Source organism: Aotus nancymaae, unplaced genomic scaffold (genome assembly GCF_030222135.1).
Source record: "Aotus nancymaae isolate 86718 unplaced genomic scaffold, 86718_ANA_hifiasm-v0.15.2.pri h1tg000011l, whole genome shotgun sequence".
In the NCBI taxonomy this organism is placed as follows: domain Eukaryota; kingdom Metazoa; phylum Chordata; class Mammalia; order Primates; family Aotidae; genus Aotus; species Aotus nancymaae.
Genome location: NW_026988422.1, coordinates 46,702,913 through 46,726,006, shown reverse-complemented (window position 1 = coordinate 46,726,006; position 23,094 = coordinate 46,702,913). Strand labels below are relative to the sequence as shown.

The 23,094-nt window shown below is 37.9% G+C and overlaps 1 protein-coding gene across 1 annotated transcript in view; it reads left to right on the top strand.

The window, feature by feature from the left end:
• Positions 1 to 23,094, top strand: part of KCNH5 (potassium voltage-gated channel subfamily H member 5) — a 357,848-nt gene that overhangs the window by 94,107 nt on the left and 240,647 nt on the right. The window contains exon 7 of the mRNA XM_012464182.3: positions 3,764 to 4,190. Within this exon, the coding sequence (XP_012319605.1) occupies positions 3,764 to 4,190 (427 nt within the window). The remainder of the gene's footprint in view (positions 1 to 3,763; positions 4,191 to 23,094) is intronic.

Below are 23,094 nucleotides of genomic sequence, written 5' to 3'. Positions count from 1 at the left end.
ATGGGGAAAAATATAACAGTAAAGATGGCAGAGGCAGAACATGTCAGGGAAGTGCACATGGAAGGGAGAGTGTTTGTCATAAACTGTACGTAAAGATCCTAATGACTGAGAGAGTGGGGGAAAGAAGTCTTTAAAAAGGCTGGTAATGCCTTTTTATAATGTAATGTAGCATCAAACAGCATGGACATTCTGGGAACTACTTCTATCTGAGAATGTCAGCAACCTAGAGAGAAGGCAGAGGAATTGGCAGGAGAGATGCTGAGCAGGTAGGCAGGTACAAGGTCCTGATGGGGTTTGCATGTCACAGTTGGAAATTAATATTTATTCCTATAGGCAATAAGCCAACATGAAAGGAGTTTACATTAGAGAGGGACATGGTTAGATAGATGTGCATTTAAAAAAATATGAGACTGATAGCGTTTATAGTGTGATCTGTGAAGTAGAGGAAGCAAGAATAGAGGTGGGATGGCTGACGGAGAGGCAGTCCCTGTCACACAAGTGAATAAAAACCGAGAAATCATGACCAAAACAAGGCTATAGGAATGGAAAAGAAGGAAATTTTTTGAGAGATTTATTAAGTAGCTGTATTTTGAGCACTAAGACACTTTGAGTGGTGAGATCCTCAGGACTTGATAACCAGCTACATGTGGCAGGAAATGGGAAAAGTTGAGGCTTAGCCTCAGGTCTGAGTGACTGGTGGATAATGATGTCATTCCCACGATAGGAGATAACTGATTTGGGAGAAGCAAAGGCTTCTCTTTGGGACCACTTTTGGATACCTGTGGGACATCCAAGTGGAAATGTATAGTAGGCATTCGGCTTAATATCAAGAACTCAGGAGAGAGGTTGTGTGTGTGTGTGTGTGTGTGTGTGTGTGTGTGTGTGTGTGTAAGTGGACCTGGGAATCATTCATATATAGAAGATCATTCATATACAGAAGATGGTTGAAACCTGATGCAGTAGATCAACCAGAAGAGGACTGAGGGCAAGCATGAGAATCCTAACATGAAATAGAAGCATGGAGAAGGATAGCCCTAGAAAGGGATTTTGAGAGGGCATCAGTTGGAGGATTGGCTAAAAACCAAGAGAAAGTGGTACCATAGAACCTATGGCAGAGAGAGTCTATAATGCTTGAGAGAGACGGAGATATATATAATATATTTACTAATATTTTATATTTATATAGTATATTTACTAATATATATACTTTATATATATCAAATTTGTATATATATGAAATATATATGAAATTTTACATTTTATAAATTATATTTATGTATAGTATATTTACTAATATTTTATACTTTATGTGTATCAAGTATATATATTTACTAATGTTTTATTACTTTTTAAGCTTATAAAATATTTTCTAATATTTAAGTAGTGTTAAACTACTTCTAAATATTACAAAATGTGCTTTCGAGGAAGCAGAGTCCAGAGCAGGTGCCTGTCAGGATGGGTCACCTCTTTTTGGAGCAATCTGCTTGCTAGAGATGAGGGATGTGTGTCTTCCCACCATTTGGACCTAATTCTAGTAGATCCTAACTAGTCGCATTTAGTTGCGGTTTGTGGTGGCTTTCTTAGTTTGAATGCAGTAAAGATTTTCTCTCTGTTTTTCCTTCTCTTGCTTTTATTTTTCAGAGAACAGAATTCAGGTAGTAGAAATGACTTTTCTATGTAGTATTTAAACAGAAGTCCCACAGTTCCTTTAAAAGTTGGAGCTAAGCAGAAAATGTTACCTATAACAACATTGTTTTTACTTTTAAATTGAACTCCGTTTGAGTTTTTCATGTATTTCTATTATGCGTTTCTTTAGAGCAGAAGCGAGGCTTTTTTATCTTCATATCCCCAGGGCTCATCCCAGAGCTTGGCATATAGGAGTGCTCAATAAATGCTTATTTTTGTATTACTTGTTGATGATTACACAGTTCCATTTTTGAAAACTTTCAAGCTTTCTTGACTCTTCTTACCTTCCAATATCTCATATCACTGAATTACACAAATTTGTCTTCTTTTTCAGTTCTGCTCTTTTTAACTGCCTAAAGTTCAGCATCTTTTCTTCCCCCAAGCATTAAAGTGAATTGGGAATATGTTTTTAGGCTGTATATATGCCACAATATTTGAGAGTTTCAACTGAAATAGAGGCAGCCCTAAGGAAATTGAAGTTGAGGCAAAAACCTGGCAGGAGGACCCTGCTACTCCTTTGTTTATTTCTCTTTGTTATCTTTCTCTTTTAAATTTTCATTATGAAAAATTTCAAACATATACTGCCTTATAGAATATAGTGTCACAAACCAGATTCTTTCTCTCTCTCCTTCCTCCCCCCACTTCCTTCCTTCCTTCCTTCCTTCCTCTCTTTCTCTCTTTCTTTCTTTTGATGGTGTTACACTCTGTTGCCCAGGCTGGAGTACAGTGGTGTGATCTTGGCTCACTGCAACCTCCGCCTCCCAGGTTCAAGCAATTCTTCCTGCCTCAGCCTCCCAGGTAGCTGGAATTACAGACACCCACCACCATGTCCAGCTAATTTTTGAATTTTTTAGTAGAGACGGGGTTTTGTCATGTTGGCTAGGCTGGTCTTGAACTCCCTACCTCAGATGATCCACCTGCCTTGGCCTCCCAAAGTACTGGGATTACAGGCATGAGCCACTGAGACTGGCCAAGTGTTTCCTTCTTACCTGTCAGGAACTTTACCATGCGTAATTAGAGTCTTACTAATATACTTCTCTTCTACTGCAACAACAAATTCTTCCTTGCTGGTCAGAATTCATGTCAGAGTGAATTATATTAGATTCCTTGTCTATATTCTGGGAGACAGGATTAGCAGTAAGGGAGTCATGGACACGAATGGATTTGCAGGTGATGACTGCATGAGAGGCTTCCTGGATCACAGCTCTATTCTCCCTCCCTGCCTATTTTGTGACCTGCATCAGAAATGAACTTAACCTACCTCTGCAGGTGGCCTATTACATGCTTCCAAAAAAGTAACTTTGGGACTTTCAATGATTTAAGAAAGCCTATGCTGCGCTTTGATTTGGATAATCCCTTATTTGTTATTTTAAGCTTCTCAACAAAATATGAGTTTTCTGGCTGCTGTTCTTTTTTTAGTGTTATTTTCAGTGGCTTTTGCTAGAGGATGAATAGGATTTAGTAGACCACACCTCTATTTTAGGTTCAGCTCTGTTCACTTTTTCAGAGCTCTAGAAATGTTGTGATTCTCATGATTGTGGAACCAACAGTGTCATTTGTTCATTTCCCCCATATGTACCGAAGTATTTCCTGTTCAATTGACTGTAAGACTGTTTCCTTTTTCAGAGTTCTGCTATTTGTAGCTATCATAAAATAAGAAATGAAAAGAAACCTTTTAGAGTAGAGGGAAAGTTTTACAGGAAAAGGCAACAAAAGGTCTGAATTCAACACCCGTATTTCTATACGCTGTATATAATACATTTGAACAATTTTCATCTTTGGTTTCTCTCTGTACCATTTATATTCTACTTATGAAAATAAATTGGGTATTTCTTAGTTAATAAAAATCTGTTTTTCTAATAATTCACAAATGTGAATTTCTGGGTAGGAAGAAATCTTTTTTTTTTTAAAGTTTATCATTTTGAATTTTTTTGTTTTCTTAAAATCAGACCTATATTTTATATATGTTCTTAATATATGAATGGATGGTTAAACTTATGAAGGTGAGCCATTGTATTGTTTCCTGGCTTTTTTTTTTCTGAAGATGTGTCTTTTTTTTTTTTTTTTTTTTATTCAGGGAATCAGCAGTCTCTTCAGTTCTTTAAAAGTGGTGCGTCTCTTACGACTGGGCCGTGTTGCTAGGAAACTGGACCATTACCTGGAATACGGAGCAGCAGTCCTCGTGCTCCTGGTGTGTGTGTTTGGCCTGGTGGCCCACTGGCTGGCCTGTATATGGTATAGCATCGGAGACTACGAGGTCATTGACGAAGTCACTAACACCATCCAAATAGACAGTTGGCTCTACCAGCTGGCCTTGAGCATTGGGACTCCATATCGCTACAATACCAGTGCAGGGATATGGGAAGGAGGACCCAGCAAGGATTCACTGTATGTGTCCTCTCTCTACTTTACCATGACAAGCCTTACAACCATAGGATTTGGAAACATAGCTCCTACCACAGATGTGGAGAAGATGTTTTCGGTGGCTATGATGATGGTTGGCTGTAAGTATTTTAATTTTTTTCATTAAAAAATTATTATTATTGACAATTTTCCTGGCTACAATCTCAGATAGGGTTAAAATGAACTACTTTGTCTTCAGAAAGGTATTTAATCCATCTTATATGCAATTGATTTTTTAAATCTACCTTAGAAAATAGAAATGCAAGATAATATATTTTACTCTTCAGAACATATTAATGTGTGTACACAGCAGAGCTCTCTTGAAGGAACCAGGACCAGCATCCAGACAGGTGGCATTTGGCAGATTTTGTAGGTTTTGTTGGTGATATGTTAAATTACCCTCATAATTGCCCACAGTCTTACCTCATCTTTAATGTTCTGATGTGAGATATATTGGATCTGATGTAAGATATATTGTTTATAATTATTCTAGTTAATACTAAATTCCTAAATTAAAGTTGACCTTAGGATACGCTTTTTGTATAGGTTTTTACAATTAAGACTAGTAGAAAGGGTTTATAAATCTAGTCTTCATTATAGCCATTCTAGGTTGAATATATGACTGTTTGAGAGAATGAAAGAATTGCTAAATATAAGCCCATTCAGCAATGAGAAGTGTCTAGGGTTTAACATGTATGCTTGAGTACCAAATTCTTGGTACTCCCAAGACCATGTGCTCTGCACTCAGACTGTGACTGGATGGCATCAAAAGACCAGAACATAAAAGAAATACATACCAAAGAAGCTGCTTTTGAAGATCTTGAGGGAGACTTCACCATCATTCATGCCTTCAAGTTGACTTAGATGACTTATCTAGGCCTAGTTCTGGTACCTAGAGTAACCTTAAGAAGATTGTACTGAAGGTGTGATTAGCATTATTAGCACGTCTTAAGCCTTTGGATCATGATCTTTTTTTTTGTCGTTGTTGTTTAAGCTTTCTTTTCTGAGATTCCACCTTACAGAGGCTTAGATTTTGACATTGGTGGTAAAAGTTCTTGGAGGCCAGGGACATTGGCTGGGCCATGAAAGGTTAATATCTTGGGTCTAAGCAGGTAGTTTCCATAGTAGCGTGTCTGAAAGCTATTGGAGCATCAGTGTTGGCAGTTGTTTAGCTTCTGTTTGTCTAATACACCCTTGTATAGGTATGGGAATGAGAACACACAGGCTCTATTTGCTGGTTTGAGTTTGCAGTCAGAGGGAGAGTGAGAATTCCAAGGGCTGTTTGCTCTAGAGGCTTTCACCAGGAAAATGTGCTTACACACAGAGAGAGATCCTGATGATTACTTAAACTGATACCTATATGTCAAAAATGGTAAGATGTATGGGCAAAAATGTACTTTATAAATTCAGAAGACAGCATTTTATCAGATGATGTATTCAGTACCATACTACTTTTAATATTTATACAATGCATTTTACCTTATACTTGAGCATAGTTAGATTAAAAAAAATTCTTTTTGCTTTGAAGTGATTATAGATTCATTGAAATTTGCAAAAATAGTATGGAGAGGGCCTTTGTTCCCTTTACCTAGTTTCCTCTAATAATTACATCTTATATAACTATAACTCAATATCAAAATTGACATTGATACAATGTGTATATATATAGTTCTGTGTTGTTTGATCACATGTGCAGGTTTCTTTAATTACAACTGCAATCAAGATACAGAACTGTTCCTTTACCACAAAGCTCGCTCTCAAATGTAATCTACTCATTTCCCCCAACTATCCCTATTCCCTGAAAACCACTAATCTGCTCTCCATCTCTATAATTTTGTGATTTTTGAGTATGTTATATAAGTTGAATTATGTAAAATGCAACCTTTTGAAATGAACTTTCTCCATTCAGCATAATGCCCCCGAGACCTATCTAACTTGAGTGTATCAATAATTAATTTGTTTTATTGCCGAGTAGTACTTCATGGTTAGGGTATACCACTGTTTAACTCACCATCTGTTGAAGGACATTGTATTTGTTTCCAGTTTTTGGCTATTACAAATAAAGCTGCTATGTCAATACCTAGCTGATGGGTTGATATGTGCAGCAAACCATCATGGTACATATTTACCTATGTAACAAACCTGCACATCCTACACATGTACCCCAGAACTGAAAATAAAAAACAAAACAAAACACAAACAAACAAAAAAAACACAAAGCTTCTACGAACATTTATGTCTAGGTTTTTAATATGGACATTAGTTCTTAGTTCTCTGGGATAAATAACCAGGAATGTAATTACTGGGACATGTGATGAGTGTATGTTCAATTTCTAAAGAAATTGCCAAACTATTTTACAGAGTGGATGTACTAGCATAGTTATATTTTTCATAAGAGAATTGTAGGAAAATAAAATCTATGTAGAGTCAAAGGACACAATTATTTACTTTGTTTCTCAGGCCCTGAAGTTGGGAATCATCCTAGATTTCTCTGTTATTCCATGTTACATCTATTAATAACAAGGCCTGTTGGGTTTACCTTCAAAATACATTTGATTATTTCTTTCTCCTTCCGTAGATTACCATCCAAAACCAAGTCACCATTATCTCTGGCCCGAACTTTTGAAGTAACCTCCTATATCTTCCTTCTTTTCTAATGCTTTCCCTACAATCTCTACTCAAAAGCCTGAGTGTCCCTTTAAAAGCAAATCAGATCATGCCATTCCTCTGCTCAAATCCCCGCAGTGTGTGTGAAATAAAGTCCAGATCCCTAGCTCGTCTTTCAAGACCTTTCTGATATGGCTCTGCCTGCCTCACTTCACTTTTTACCATTCTGTCTTTGCTTATCCTCCTAAATCCATGCTCGCCATCTTATTGTCTCTGTAAACTTTAGGCTTAGGCTTGTCTCAGTCTTTGTACTTGCTTTTCCACTGCTTATAACATTCCTCTCCTGACTTATGCCCCAAATTCATGTGGCTTTCCACGAATCTCCTCTACAGAAATTCCTTCCAGTGCTACCCTACTATAAAAAACCACCCCAGTGCCAACCCGTATTCTCTACTCTTTAACCTTTCCCTTCATTGTTCCTACCAAGATCTGAAACCATGTGCACTTGGTTTTTCTTTTCCTTCAGAACATAAGCTCCACATTTTGAAGCCTTTGTCCATTTCTTGTATTGGATCCTCAATATCTAAACAATTCCTACGAGTTTTGTGCTCAATCTTAATTTGTCATATGAATCAATGGAATTGAAGATGTCCCTGATTTTTGTGATGAAGATCTCCTGTCCTTGAATCCATCCCAGTTAGGTCTCTGATGAAGTACATGCCAGCAAAATGCATGATGTTAGAGCTTTGACCCTGATTCCTTCATGAAAGCCCTGGTCGGCTCACCTGCATTGCCTTCCTTTGGGGGTGTAGTCGTTCCTTTAGCTGAGTTGCTAACCCTGTGTCTCATAGTCCTGTTGATAAAACTTCTAAGAAGTAAGTCACTGGAAGCTCCAATAAACTGTTCTCTCACTGCTTCTTACCATCTATCTTCTGAATCTACCTGCAGTGGAAATTTTCACATATATTCAGTTGGGTTTCTGAAACTTTATTTGGTTCGGAGTTGGTTCCATTCCTTCTCTCCTTCACGAATGGTCAATTATACTTGCTAGATCTAAATTTCCATTTCTCTTCATCTCTTCCTTTTCTAAAGTTCCTGTTTTGATTTAAAGCTAAAAAACTAGTTTTAAAGTTGATTGTTTTCTTCTCTGAGTTTCTGCTATTTCCTTTGAATACTGAGTAGCAGTTTTCTGTTTGTTTACCAATTTCTGACATCTTGCCTTTTGACTTAGGTTTTCCTTTTATGCTTCTGAATAAGTCCAGTTTCTATAGCCAGAGTATTCCAGGGAGATACCTTTAAATTTTCTTTTTAGTCCTTGGGTCCTTGGTAATTTCATGGGATATTTCCTTTGAAACAACCTGAGAAGATGATAAAAAACTGTCTAGATTCATGAAGAGTTATAGTACCTTTGCACAATTCCAAAATTCATTAGACCCACATGCACAAAACATCAACCAAATTTGGATATTGTAGCTCTTTGTAATTATAGTATCATTTTTTTCCTACAAGAACACCAAAGAAAACAAACAAATGAAAACAAACCACCCGCATTCTTAGAAACCAATATGTGCTAGCAGCCATGGCCAGGGATTTAGCTTGTGTTTGTGTGTGTGTGTGTGTGTGTGTGTGTGTGTGTGTGTGTGTGGTGGGGAAGGAAGGATAGGGAAGAGGGAGGTAGAAAATGGAAAAGTTCATTTTTTTCACTTGTGCCAGGATTCTAGTCAGTCTGTGATGGCTATCTGAGAAGCACCACTTGTAACCTTATGACTCAAAAACAGAAAAATAAAGGTTGATGGAGACACCAACTGCCTATATTCTGTTGAGAAAACTAATCACTGCTTGCAAATGATAAACTGCTTTTCTGGAGCAAGTCATCCAAAATTTATATGCCTTTCAGCAAAATTTACAAGTATGAGTATTGTAGCAATTCCAGTTCCTAGGTCCTTATGAGCCCTCTTTCTGATGGCCTTTCCTTCCCTAGGCTCTTGCTACCCTAATGCTAAGTCGGATATGGACTCTGTCTAGGAATACAGTCTCAAAGTTTTCCTTGTTGATATATCAGACAGATCTTCAAAAAATAGTATTGGCCTTCCCCTAATCCCACTCAACTGAAATTCCTTCCAGGTCCTTCCTATGTCAGCAGGATCACAGGATATTTTTCTTACCTGCTACCTAGGAATTTCTTAGATTTAAATCCTTTGTTCCTACATTTGCCCAACATGGGGAATCTTCCTGCTCAGATTTCTGAATTGGAAGGGTTGCCTGATGCTTCTGTACATACATCTACCATCATGCATTCTTTACCTTAAATTTGTCATGCTCTCTCTGCCTTGAGTGACCTCCACTGTTCTGGTAGCAGCCATTATTCCCTCAGGGTAGTCAGGTCCTCCACATTCCTCTGTATCTGTCCATTCATGAATGAATCCAGCTACTCTGCTGATATTCACAAAATTCACTATCAAAGGACTTTTGTGAGAGAATAGTTTTGCAGTTTAGTTCCGCAGCACTTGTGGAAAATAGTATGTATGTATATATGTGTGTGTGTGTGTGAGTATGTGTATTTTGCTTGGTAATTTGCTCCTTGCTAATTTGCTTGGTAACTACTTAATGATGCTTTCATGAAATGTTTTCTAATCCATTTTATTTTCATAATCTTATTATTGAGCCCCTAATAATATTAGATTTTCTAAGGATTAGGCATACTGACTAATTTTGCTGCTATTCAGAAAGCACCATAGTACATGGATGATTTGTTTTGATGACTATAAACAGAAGGAATACAATGATGGAATTTTTCTAATAGAATTATCCTCTTGTTTTAATATAGTTTTATAAATCCTCTTCCAAAGATTTATCAAGAAAGCAGTTAATTAGTTCCTTCTTTATTACTAAATTATCATATAAACTGTATTTTAGTTTAATCCAGCCATTATGAGGGGCTCTATATTTGCATCTTTCATTACAATTTTATAAAAGAAAGAAACATATAAAATAAAAATGTGCTATGAATAATTCTTTGCTATAATTAAGTTCAACCATAATTTTTTTTCTATCTATATATATTTTTTAGTACGTTATTAAGTACATTATTAAACACGTATTCAGCATATGTCAAAGGGCTACGATATTGGAATTTGGGTATTAATTTGCTCTAAAAGCATTTTTCTACTCTTTCTATTGTTTGCTTTAGTAAAGTGAGACAGCCTGACCCATGCAGTATGTGTCAATGAGAGTTTGTCCTGCTGTGATGCTATGCAAACTGAGTCTTAAAACACAAAACAAACCAAACTAAAAATTATAAATATAAAAATTGCTGGGGTTTAATTGGTGGACAAGAAATCCTTTCATAATGATGCTAATCTGCAATTTTCAAATAGGATGTAATTGATAATCACATAAACAGCCTAAAAACTTTCTGTAATTGACTAGAATGATCTATCATGCAGCAGACAAATGGTTTAGCACATTTAAAAGTATAGCAAGATCATCTGCCAGCGGGATGGGTATGAGGAGAAATCTGAATCTTCATGTAGGCAGTTAAGTGCAACTGGGAAGCATTTAGCGGCACACTGGTCAATCAGCACCATGCAGAGGAAACCCATGCCACCCACACATCATATTCTCATGCTGATGAGCTTATTCAGCATCCTCCGTGGAATTCACATAAAAGTCAAGCTGAGATTGTAGGCATTGCCCTGACCTCTGCCACAGGAAAAGGAAATAAATAGAAGATGGTAAGATCCAGAGATTGGGAGAATATAGAGTAAATTAGGATCACACAGGAGAGTGTGATCTTGGAGAGTACTTAATCTCTCTGAGTTTTATTTTTATTTTTTCAATTGTGAAATGCCAAAGTTGAAATAAATGACTTTTAAGGTCCCTTTTAGGGCTAACATTCTGTACTTCTAAGATTCTCTTGGAGCAGTTATGCCCCAGTCCATGGCATGGAACTGGTTTTTGGAGATGAGGTTAAGAAGGAAAAAAAGTGGTGTCACAAAGATGTTAGGGCTTTTTACAGATAGTACATACATTGCTTTATGGAGCATAAGATGTGTTTTCCATAGAAAATGTTCTGTAATGGTTAAGAGGAAAGGTTGTCAGGGAATAAATATTCTGGAGAAAAGAAAAAATGCTTTTGGAAAGTGAAGTGTTTTTCCATATAGAAATTAGGAAGCTAGGAAGACTGAAAGGCTTGTGTCTCAGGGTAAAAGATTGGGGCCCAGGAAGGGACTGTATACCACGCCCAGTGGGACTTGGATTTGGAGAGGTACTTGACCTAGATGGATATTCAGACAGGCTTAAAGTGGGTTGTTGCCCTTTCCTAATATTAGAAAAAAAATGTTCTACAAATCTTAATATGAGACTTCAGGTATCTCAGGTATAATATTAAGTTACATGTTAAAATTTTTCTTGGCCTTGTTATTGTGGTGTAGGTAGAAAATGCAGTGTGTACATGCTGATTTTCATTTTGGGCTTTAGTTTTAGCCAGATATGGAGAGCTTTAAGCCTAATGTTTATTTTGGAAACTGGGTCAATTCTTTGTGTCTGCTTTATCAAGCTTGTAAAGAAGACTTTTTCCCTCCCCTCCCCTCCCCTCCTCTCCTCTTCCCTCCCCTCTGCTCTCCTCTCCTCTCCTTTCCTATCCTTTCCTTTTGAGATGAGTTTTCTATGAGAAAAAACGTTTTATGGAGCCCAAATTTCAGGGTTATAGGCACCTTTTTTCATGGTTTAGCAGTTTCAGATGTATAGTCCAGTATTTAGAAAAAGACTTTGTGATGTGCACTTTACTCCCTTGTTCTTATTCCAACTAGAGCTTGTGTCTTTTGCAGGAATGTTCTTTTATACTCATCTTTCTTTTCATGCCTAGTCACATTTTCACAAAGCCTCTTTAATACTGTAAAGGTTGACTTGCCCCAGAAAACAATAGGAAATTTTCTTGATATCCTGTTAACTAGCCTGAACTCTTTGCAAGGATCTTCATCTCTTGTGTTCTTCAAAATTATTTAATTCATTCAGCCTTGTGCTAGATGTTCTGGTATACATTGATATTCAAGAAACACTAGATACTTTTGAGTCCTCAGTAAGCTTTTAATATGATAAGAGAGTTAAACAAGAAAATCACTGATCCGTCTCTCTCTTCCTTACTCTCTTCACCCCCATCTCAATGTCCATCTCTGCCTTCATCTTCATCTCATCTCTCTTTATACTGTGAACTAAGAGAGCTAAGACAGAACAGGCAATACAGAAGTTGGACTTGTAAAAACAGCATCTGTCTTGGTCTTGTTCATCATTGTATATTTAGCACAAAGCATTATGTCCTACTTGATAGTTGTGCCCATTGAATACATGTTGAATGAATTAATGAATGAATTAAAAAGTTCATCTAGTTCAGCTTGAGGGAGTCCAGGAAGATTTCTAGAAGAAAGTGACTCTTGAGCTGAGTATACAAAGTAAGTAGATAAATGAGGCAGGACTTAGGTACTTTCCAGATATGAAGAACATAGTATATGCAAAAATATAGAAATCAAATAGCTTGGCCCTTTTGGGGAACTCCATGCATTTCATTTTGGCTTGAGTCGAAAGTAGATGTGAATGGAAAGAAATGAAAGAACCAAGATGTCAAAAAGCGTTCCATTGTTTCACTAGGAGTTTGTCTTTTATCCTAAAGGTCATGGGATAAATAAGAAAAATTTGATTCTTTATTGTGAACGATGAATTGGAGAAGAGAGAGGCTACTGGCAGAAGAACCAGTTAGAAGGCTGTTGCAGCAACCCAGGAAGACATAAACTGAGATGGTAGATATATGGAGGATGGCATAGATTTAGAGTTTGCAAATTTTTTTTTTCTATAAATGGGCAGACAGAAACTATCTTAGGCTTTGTGAGCCATATGGTCTTTGTTGCAAACTACTCACCTCTGCTTTTGTAGTACTAAAACAGCCATAAACAATACATAAACAGATGAGTGTGGCTATGTTCCAATACAACTTTAAACAGGTGGCAGATCAGATTTGGCACATGCTCTGTGGTTTCATGGTTTGTGAAAAGACCATGGACTTTGCAGTCAGACAAATGAATCTAGGTTCAATTTTTTGCATCATAACTTAAAAGAATTTATATCAGTTATGTAAACCATCATTTGTAAAATAGAAATAATAGTCTCTACATTGCAGAGTTATTTGTGATACCCCAAAAGAGATTGTATGTAAGCTTCCTGAAACTTTTTTTTTTTTTGTGAGACAGAGTTTCGCTCTTGTCCCACAGGCTGGAGTGCAATGGTGCCATTTTGGCTCACTGCAACCTCCACCTCCTGGGTTCAAGTGATTCTCCTGCCTCAGCTTTTTGAGTAGTTGGGATTATAGGCATGTGCTACCACACACGGCTAATTTTTGTATTTTTAGTAGAGACTGGGTTTAACCATATTGGTCAGGCTAGTCTTGAACTTCTGACCTCAGATGATCCACCCACCTTGGCCTCCTAAAGTACCGAGATTACAGGCATGAGCCACTGCGCCTGGCCAAGCTTCCTGAAACTTTAAAAAATGTTTTTATGGGTAAATGAATGAATGTGGGGATGTTTTAGAAGGACGAGTTCGAAAGCACTTGTAGATTTCTAACAAATTCAGCTGAATGTATGATGAAGCTTTTTTCTAAAATAGGAAAGAAGGTGCGGTTATTACTGGAGGAAAGTTGTTCTTTTTCCTGCAGGTTATTCTGAGGGAAGTGTTCATTAGGCAGTTAGAAATGCGGTTCTGGTTTCCAGTGATACGAGGCATAGAGAGATCTCTTTGGGAATAACAATGTATAGAAAGTAATCATTTCAAGGAAGTGTAGGGTACAGTCAGAATAAAGCTGGCCAAGGGTAGACTCTGGAAGAAGGAGAGCCACAGAGGGACTGAGAAGAGAACCCAGTGAGGTAGAATGGAAGCATGGCTCTGGAAGGAGAGTCTGTTGCTAACAAAGGATGAGAAAGCTTTAAGAAGAAAGAGGGGACAGCAGAACCACTGGGAGAGCAAGTCAGGAGAGATCTGGGTGGCCTTATGAGGTCATCAGTGACTTTTTCTGACTTATTTCATGACTTATTTCATTGGCTAGGTGAGGGGAGAGAGCCATGTGGGGAACTCATGGGGTCCAAACCAGTTTTTCCCCTGTATGAATGAAAATGATGTATTAGTAACAGTGAACCTCGTGGAGGTAGATTATGCTAATTTTTCACAGCCAATGTGTTTTTCTAAATCAAATTTCAAGTTCAAGAAAATATACTTGTTAGATTGTTAGATGCATAACATGTACATGGAGCTTCTCTTCTGTGTTATAAAATGAAAGATAGCATTGACTTAGTTTTTATGAAATTGAACTTTCTTAGAACCGACATTTTAGTCAGAGGAGAATTTTATTTACTGATGATTACAAGATTATTTGGTGACTTTCCAATGAATTTAAGGTTGATTCCTATGATAAAATGTTTTTCAGGACACACTGTCACCTGGTAGGTGAAATGATATTCTGCTGTGGAACAAACAGTGGGGATGTAGAAGATGCTTACATGTGTGATATCCATCAGTCGACATCTGATTTTAAATTTGCTTAAAATGTCATACTTAAATGTTTTTTCACAGGTCAAAAGACTCACAAATTCATAGATAAATATATTTAGAACTTATTAAAATAAATGTCATACCAAAGACCTTTAGGCATGGATTTAAGAATTTCTTTGATACGGCCAGAGAGGGGATTTTATTTGGAGTACTTTCTAAGCCAGCTCCTAAGTGACTCTTCTTACGTATGTATTTAATATTTTCATATGTTGTAATGACTGAGTTAGCCCTCCCTGGGAGGTTAGGTAAGAGACACATGGTGGTGGTTTTAGGCTGAGTGTGTAGGTAAGGAGATCTTTATGGGGTAAGAACGATATCCAAGTTGACTCTCAGGAAATACTGGAGGCTTTAAAAATTCCCTTTGAAACTAGCTCTGTAGCTACCCTTTTTAGATTCTGTCTCCTTTAAAGTTGAACCTATTTTTAACAACCCCCCAAAATCTTAATCTGTGAAGGTCTAATTTAGGACCCTTACTCATTTAAAGTGTCCTGTAAGGGAAAGACATTTAAATTCATGCCTCTAGTTAGGCATCAGCAAAGGAGACAGGTCTACTATTGACTCTTCTGATGAGACTTTGGTGTGGGAACCATAGACCTCGGGAACCTTTCTGAGACTGTGCTATTGAGTTTCCCTGTTGGTTTTCTTAGAAAAGGTCAAAAGGATCCCTTCCTAGGTGTGTTTCCCCAACTTCTTTCCATTATGAGGACCTAGCTAGAGAATAGCAGACCCTCCTCCCCATGCACACACTGCCACTCCAAATTCCTTCATCCCCTGCCCTTTTGCTGCCTTAAAACCCCATATGGATCTATTTGTCCCTTTTTTTGTTCCAGGGTTGCTGAGCACTAGCTGGAGTCAACTAGGCAGCCCTGTGAACAGCTGCCCCTAAAATGCATGGTTAGCAATCTTACAAATCTTCTTCCTCTAACATTTTGCTGAGCAGCTATTCCTGTACAACTCTCACGTGCTCTCTACCTTTCCCAAACCTATGACCACTCATCTTCATTGCAGCAGATGGCCTTCCTGTTACTTCTGTGAAAATGAAGAGTGTTGCAGATGTGCATTCCTTTACACTCCTGACTCTCCCCATAGGAAGGTGCTAGGGGCGGCCAAGGGTGCAAACCATTCAGGGCCTTAGAGGACAGGATAGTGGCCCTTACTCTCAGCCAGATGGGAAGACTTTTGAGGGTTTCGGACCAGACTGGCTTGATTTGTCTTATGTCTTATAAATGCCAATCTGGCTGCTGTGTGGAAAATAGACTACAGGATGAAGGATGGAAAAGGGCAGACAGGTCAAGGTGAGAGAAAATAATAATGGTGGTTAGAATTGATTAGATTCTGGACATATGGTAAGGACCAGCAAAACATGAGGGTTTGAGAGAAAGAGAGTCAGGATGTAAGGCTTTCGGGGCAAGCAACTGCTCTGAAGTTACCGATGGATGATCCTTCGTCATGTCCAGTGGATAGTTACGTATATAATTGTAGCATTCAGTGAAGTGGCCCAGGGTTTGGACATAGATTTGCACTGTAGCTTGATTTTTTTTCGCCTTCCAATCGTTTGCCTGTCTGCCTGCCTGCCTGCCTGCCTCCCTCCCTCCCTCCCTCCCTCCCTTCCTCCCTTCCTCCCTTCTTCTCTCCCTCCCTTCCTCCCTTCTTCTCTCCCTCCCTTCCTCCCTTCTTCTCTCCCTCCCTTCCTCCCTTCTTCTCTCCCTCCCTTCCTTTTTTTCTCTCTCTTTTTTTTTGAGACAGGGTTTCACTCTGCTGCCCAGGCTGAAGTGCAGTGGCATGAGCTTAGCTCACTGTTAACCTCCACCTCCCAGGTTGAAGTAATTCTTGTTTCTCGGCCTCCTAAGTAGCTGGGACTACTGGTGCACACCACCATGCCCAACTAATTTTTGTATATTTTGGTAGAGATGGGGATTCACCATGTTGGCTAGACTGCTCTCAAAATCCTGATCTCAAGTGATCTGCCTGCCTTGGCCTCCCAAAGTGCTGGGATTACAGGCGTGATCCTCCACATCCAGCCCTGTCCTTTTTTCTGTGTTGTCTCTTTCTCTCTCTCTCTCTCTCTCTCTCTCTACTGGCTCTTTCTCATCAGCCAGTAAACATGCTCATGTCTTTTTAATCCTAAGACAATATATATATGTGATTAAACAGTTGACCTGGACCTTGCATTATCTTTGCCTTATTATCCACCAATTCTTCCCTTTTTAATGTTTCTAAAGTGTGTGTCTTCACTTCCTTTTCTCCATTTACTCCCTATCGAAGATGGGCTGCTTCTCCTGTACTGCCTCTGAGAGTACATTTTCTAGATTTCATAGATGCTTTTTCATGCATATAGAAGTACTTTTTTGGTTTCTTTAATCTTTCTCTCTTTCTGGCTCTCCCTTGACCTCTTTTGCTATTTCTTCTCTGTTTGCTTTGCTGAATCATGTTACTGTGTCTGTGCCTTAATGTTGAGAACTGTGATATTGGGAACAAATTTTTGAAAGATCAATGGCAGCTCTCTTGATAGGCTGAGCAGTTTCTCCCACAAAAATGACTTCATGGGAACCAGCTGACTCCCAGATATTTTGCTTGATGGTCCCACCATTAAAAATCCTGCTTCATGTGTTCTTGACTCCAGAAGGTCCCTTGAAACTGCCGTTTTTTCCTCTGAAGGATATAAGTCCCTCATCTCTGTACTAGCTTTGACTGAGTTTTAAACTAGCACAGTGCCTCAATGAAGAGAAAAGAATTGCAGAGACTTCAGGAAAGGGTGGAGAAGACTTCTAGAGCATGGGATGTCACTTGGCAGGCAGGGGTGGAAAGGAGCTAAGGTAAAGGCGCAAAAAGGAAGAAGAGAACCATTTTAGTTTTTCCTAGCTCTATGGGAAAAATAATCGGGGACTGTTAATTCACACCACCTTTTCTCTGGTTTACTGCCACGAAACCTTTTTTCTCCAGTCTGTCTAAAGTGTCCCGGTTACTTTATACCTTATAATTACTTCATCATGGTCTTTAATTACATTCTTTAATTCTTTCTTTATGTAATTATTGCTTGTATTTCCAACTAAAATGGGAGCCACAAAGGCAGGGAGCTTGTCTTTCTAGTTCCACTCGGTATCCCTGGTGTAACAGGAGCGTAGCAGGTGCTCAATAAATCCTCCTGAAGAAAAAAATGTATTTCAATCTCCATATTTGAAAAGTTGCAAATTCAAAACAAAGTAAAACCATACTAGTCAGACCTAAATTCTTCAGTCTTGGGTTTAAATTTTTATACAATGAAACGTAGGTGAATGAACATGTGACTGACTTCATTTTTCCATACAGAGCTAAAAACTTAGTCTGGGACCTCCTACCTCATCCTCCCAACTTTTCCACATTTCATAATATACTTCACTGTAGCATCTGTGTAATGGCTGAACTGGCCACTCTGTGTCTGTCATGTTGGAGAGCTCTGGATGGGAAGCTGGATATACTTCTTTATTGTCTTTGATTTTCCTTCAACCTATTTTGGGTTTCTCTTGTTACCTCCTATAGTTCCTTTTATTCTGCCCTATTATGTTTCACTGCCACCCACCCCCATGTTTTCTGGGAAAAGAGAACAAAACACAACAAGAACAACAACAACAACAAAAAGCATTTGCTATCTCAAGGGCCTGGCACTTGCAAAGGAAATCTATGCTTTTAAGATTATTGTTTTGGCTATGGGCTTTAAAAAAGTCTAATTTGAAACTCAAAGCTAAGCTGCTTTCTTTGTTCTCAGCTGTAAGCACCCTCCTCTTGAAAAGTGACTGCCACTGTTTCAGTGAGAGGATAGCAAAAGGGCCATTAGGAAGAACTAGGAGTTGCACACGTGTGTTTCTCATCCTCAGTCATGCTGAGTCCTGGCATAAATGCACTTGCCATACTTCCAATCTTTCTTTGTTCATTGGATACAGAAGAGAACCACCTGGGAATTTTAATCGTTTAGAAACAACTGCCTGTACTATAGACAGACTTTGATTATGAAATTTGTATATTCTCTTTTATAGAGGGCAATGAAAGGTCAAGACTGCTTCAACTTAGATCAGAAGCACAAATATCCTTTTTGTTGTTGTTTGCTAAAGAAACAAAACTACCTAAGTGTACTTTAAAGAAATTTGAGCCTTAGTCCCAGCTACTCGGGAGGCTGAGACAGAAGAATCGCTTGAACCCGGAGGGTGGAGGTTGCAGTGAGCAGAGATCATGGCACTGCCCTCCAGCCTGGGTGACAGAGTGAGACTCTGTCTCAAAAAAAAAAAAAAAAGAAGAAGAACTTTGCATTTGAAGAAAGCATATCCATTTACTCACGGGGAGATGTCAGTGGCTTCTGATGTTTGACCAGAGCCTTTCTGTGCTGTATAATTCTAACTGCTAATTTAGTCATTAGAGAACTTTCCAGAGAAAAACAGGGTGATTCTACTGGAATTTGGATAATAGCTAGTACCAGGAAGACAGAACTGAGATAAATAGGAAGAAGCACAGGCCCCATGGAAGAAGGGAAGGAAATCTCAAATATTTTCCACATCTCTGGTTCTCCTGCCTTCTTTTCCATTTAATGTATGTGGTAACTCAGATTATCTGACTGTAACTTTTTAAATGTAATTTTTAGATTGAAGTAATACATGCATGTAGGTTAAAGAACCAAATAGTGCTATAAAGATTTATTTTGAAAAATAGAAATTCCTTGTTCTTCATGCCTTTAGCCATTTCCCAGAGAGTACTTTCAAATCATTTTCATTTATTCATGGCTTTTATCTTTTTGTTTTTACGTGATTATTGGAGACATTGTCTGTTGACTTCCGTCTTTGGAAGATGATAATAAAATTATATAATTCTCTTTCCTGTCCCATACCCCTTAACTGCCACCACACACACACACACACACACACACACACACACACACACACATACAATATATGCATTTTCCAATTTTCTAAATTTTCTCAATATATTTAGATCATAATTTTGATCAAATCAATAGCTGTTTTCATTATTATGACTAGGTAAATGCTATTTACAACCGAGTCATATGTTATACTGTGATTGTTTTCCTATGCAACATTTAGTTTCCCCTAGGGTAATCATTGTCATAAATTTTTTTTTGGTTTCTTATGTGATTCTTTTAAATCCATTACCAAATTCTCTTCCATTCTGTAACTCTAACCTCATCATGATCACAGTAGGCAGTTATAACTTTCTGTCTTTGGAGGGATCTTTCTTTGAGCCTTCTGACTTTCTCTAGTCTGCTCTATCCCAGGCTTGACTTACAGCTCTCAGCCTGGTGTCTCCTTCAGCCCTGATCTCCAGGAGTCCCTTTACCTTTCTCTTTTGTGGACTCATTGTTTCCATATCTGTTTTGAATAAACACCTCTTATAGTAGCCTCTAGAGAAAGTATGGATAAAAGAATATTTTTGAGATCATGCATGTTTTAAAATGTCTTTCATTTGTCCTTACACTTAACTGATAGCTTGTCAGAGTAGAGATTTAAAGGTTAGAAATAATTTTTTGAAAACTTTGGTGCACTGTTGTTTTGTCTTTGAACTTCTAATGGAACTGTTCAGAAGACTCCATTTGAATATTAATTCTTATAAATATTATGTTTTTCTTTCTGTCTCTGCTCTAGAAACATTTAGAATCTTCTTTTGGTTCTCAGTGTTAGGAGGTACTATCACAAGGTGTCTTTCTGTGGATTCGTTTTCCTCTCAATGGGTATGTTTAATCGTTTGGAAATGCTTATTTTTACTTCTAGGATATTTTCTTGAGTTATTTTATTCATGAATTGCTCTTGGTTTTATATTTTTCCCTTTCTTGAAATTCTTATTATTTGGCAATTAGATCTCCTGGGTTGGTTTTCTAGTTTTAAAGAAATGTCATTTCTATAGTTTTCTATGATTTTATCTTTTTTGCTTTATGGTCTAGAAGTTTTCCTGTACTGTAATTTCTAATCCTTCTTTTGAGTTTTCATTTCTGCTCACCTATGTTAATTTCCAAGCGCTCTTGCCTTTTCTCTGTGTTCCTTCTTAAAGCATTGTGCTTTTACTTCATGAGTGCAAAATCTTCTCATGTCTTGCTGACGATATAAAAAAGTTTATGTGCAGCTTTCCTATCCCCATATAGTCTGTTTCAATCAGGATGATGTTTGGTTTGTTGATTTTGGTCTCTGCTTCTCATGTTGGAGGCTTTATGAAGATGCATTGGAATCCTGGCTGTTTTTGGCTGGACTTGTGGCTGTGGTCTTTATGTAGGGCAATCTAATTTGGTTATTTTGTGGGAAATCCTCAACATCAGTATTTTGGGGTCATTTCTATTGGGCTGCCAATTTCCTCAGAGAGGAGTTTTCTCATTTTCAGCCTAGAGATTGTAGCCCTTGCTCTGAGCTTTCTGGAAGCTGACTGGGGAATAGAGTTGAGGGTTTGACACTCAGTTTGCAAACTTTCATATAACCCCCTGATTTCAGTATGCAACCCCTACTTTCTGCTGTTCCTTCATTGCAGGGATCCTCCTCTCTAGTCTGCTGAAGTGTGAAAAGGGAAATTGACTGGCTCTGTGGAATTAGGGAAGGCATCTGGAGGGGTGGGTGTCCATCTTTTTCTTAAACAGACTTTCAGTAAATTCTCCAGTTTTAGCCCTACCTTTGATCTCTCACTTCGCAAAGTATCTGGTGGTGACAATTCCTGGGATGTTTCGTTCTGTAGTGTACATCAGATTATTAAGTATTTCTTTCTGTTGGTTTAAGATTCTCCAGCTTTCTTGGATCTGATGAGTTAGTTAGTACTTGTCCTATGTATTCCAGCTTCCAAACTTTTGTTGCTGTTATGTTTTACTGTTCTGTTTGTCTTGTGGCTTTACGGCTTTACACAATCCATTTACTGTTATCTTGTGGAATTTTGAGAGGAAACAGAGGTACATACATGTCGTCAACACTCCATGTCTGGCTGAGTCTTTCTGTTTCTTTGCATAGTTCTGTTAGTTCTGCTAGTTCATGCTCCTCTGTCATTTGTTTATTATCCAGATTTATGTAGCTCTTGATCAAAATGTTTCCATTGCTATTTACCATTTGTCTCAAGCTACTTGTCACTAGAGAATATTCCAACCTTGCTAAATCCACCAGAGGTTCATTGCTATAATATCTGTCTATTTAACCTGTAAGTCTACTCACTGTCTGCTTGGCCTCTCAGCTGTTTTGTGTGGCCTCTTATTTTTTGGAAGTCCTCTGCAGTTCTACTCAGTCATTCTCTCTACTCATTAGATCCAGGCCTTCACTGTTACTACATCATTCCTCAAGCCTAACTCCAGCAGGATATCTCTCTCCAATCCCTTAAATATATGGATTATCACTGTGAAAATGATCAAGCATTGTCATTATGTAGGCTGAGTCAGGAGTCTAGCCATTTCACATAGGGTTATACTTTAGAGTTAAAGGAAGGCATGAAATGTACCAGCATCTTGGATAAAGTTGGACCTAAATATCTTCCATTTCTTAAAGTCAGGTTTCTGTTATACTCTTTGGACTAGACATGGACAGCAATAAAGGAGTGAGATGAAAAACCACTCTCACTCATTACTGTGAACTACATTTAAAACATTAGGGCTAAATTCCTCTTCTGTTAGACTTTAGTAAACAGCATTCTGTAGTCCACAGGGAATTTGTCACAATGCTGTGTGAATTTTGTTGATAAACCTGTTATAGGTGTTTTTCAGTTTGTGTTTGAGCTAAAATATTGTCAAGTGGCATACTTCCCTGAGGCAGCCAGTGTAGGATCAGAACATATGTGTCTTTGATGAAAGCTTCTTTTCAGTTTAAATCACTAGGATTCTTGTGAAGCTGTATCTTATGAACCTTGTTATATAAGCACTGCCTTTAAAATCTTTGGCTTGAGTCTCAAGTAAATAGGTTTATACAGTATGGTCTGCTGGCTGAGCAGCAATGAAAATAAAATGTCTCCATGTTATGGTACATGGAATTTTTCTGTTGTCAAGTAGAACTTTGCCTACAGAAATTTAAAGTGAGGGAAATCTGACTAATAAAAATCATTGTGGTTAGTGTTAAAAACAAAGCTTATACACTGTTGGTGGGAATGCAAATTAGTTCAGCCACTCTGGAGAGCATTTTGAGGATTTCTTAAAGAACTTAGAGCAGAGCTACCATTCAACCCAGAAATCCCATTATTGGGCATATAGCTGAAGGAAAATAGATCATTATAACAAAAAGACACATGCTTATATGTTCATTGCTGTGCTATTCACAATAACAAAGGCATGGAATCAACCTGGGTGTCCATTGATGGTGAACTGGATTAAAAAATGTGGTATATATATACCATGGAATACTATGCAACCATAAAAAAGAATGAAATCATGTCTTTTGCAGCAACATGGATGGAACTGGAGGCTGTGATCTTAAGTGAATTGCTCCAGAAACAGAAAACTAAATTCTGCATGTTTTCACCGATAAGTGGGAGCTAAACATTGAGCACTTATGACATAAACATGGGAGCAATAGACACCGTGGACTACTAGAGGGGGAGTAAGGGGTGCATGAGTTGAAAAACTGTATATTGAATACTATGCTCACTACTTAGGTGCAATATACCTATGTAACAAATTTGCACATGTCCTCCCTGTATGTTAGATAAAAGCTGAAAAAGAAAGAATAAGAAAAATAAGAGTTTCCATTTTACTTCAGAAAAAAAGAAAGGTTTAAAAATATCATAATTAAAGTCTGTGTTTTCATTATTAATTGAAAATCCAGAATATCTGAGATAGAGTGAGGAAGGGGGAAAGTAGTGCTAGAGGAG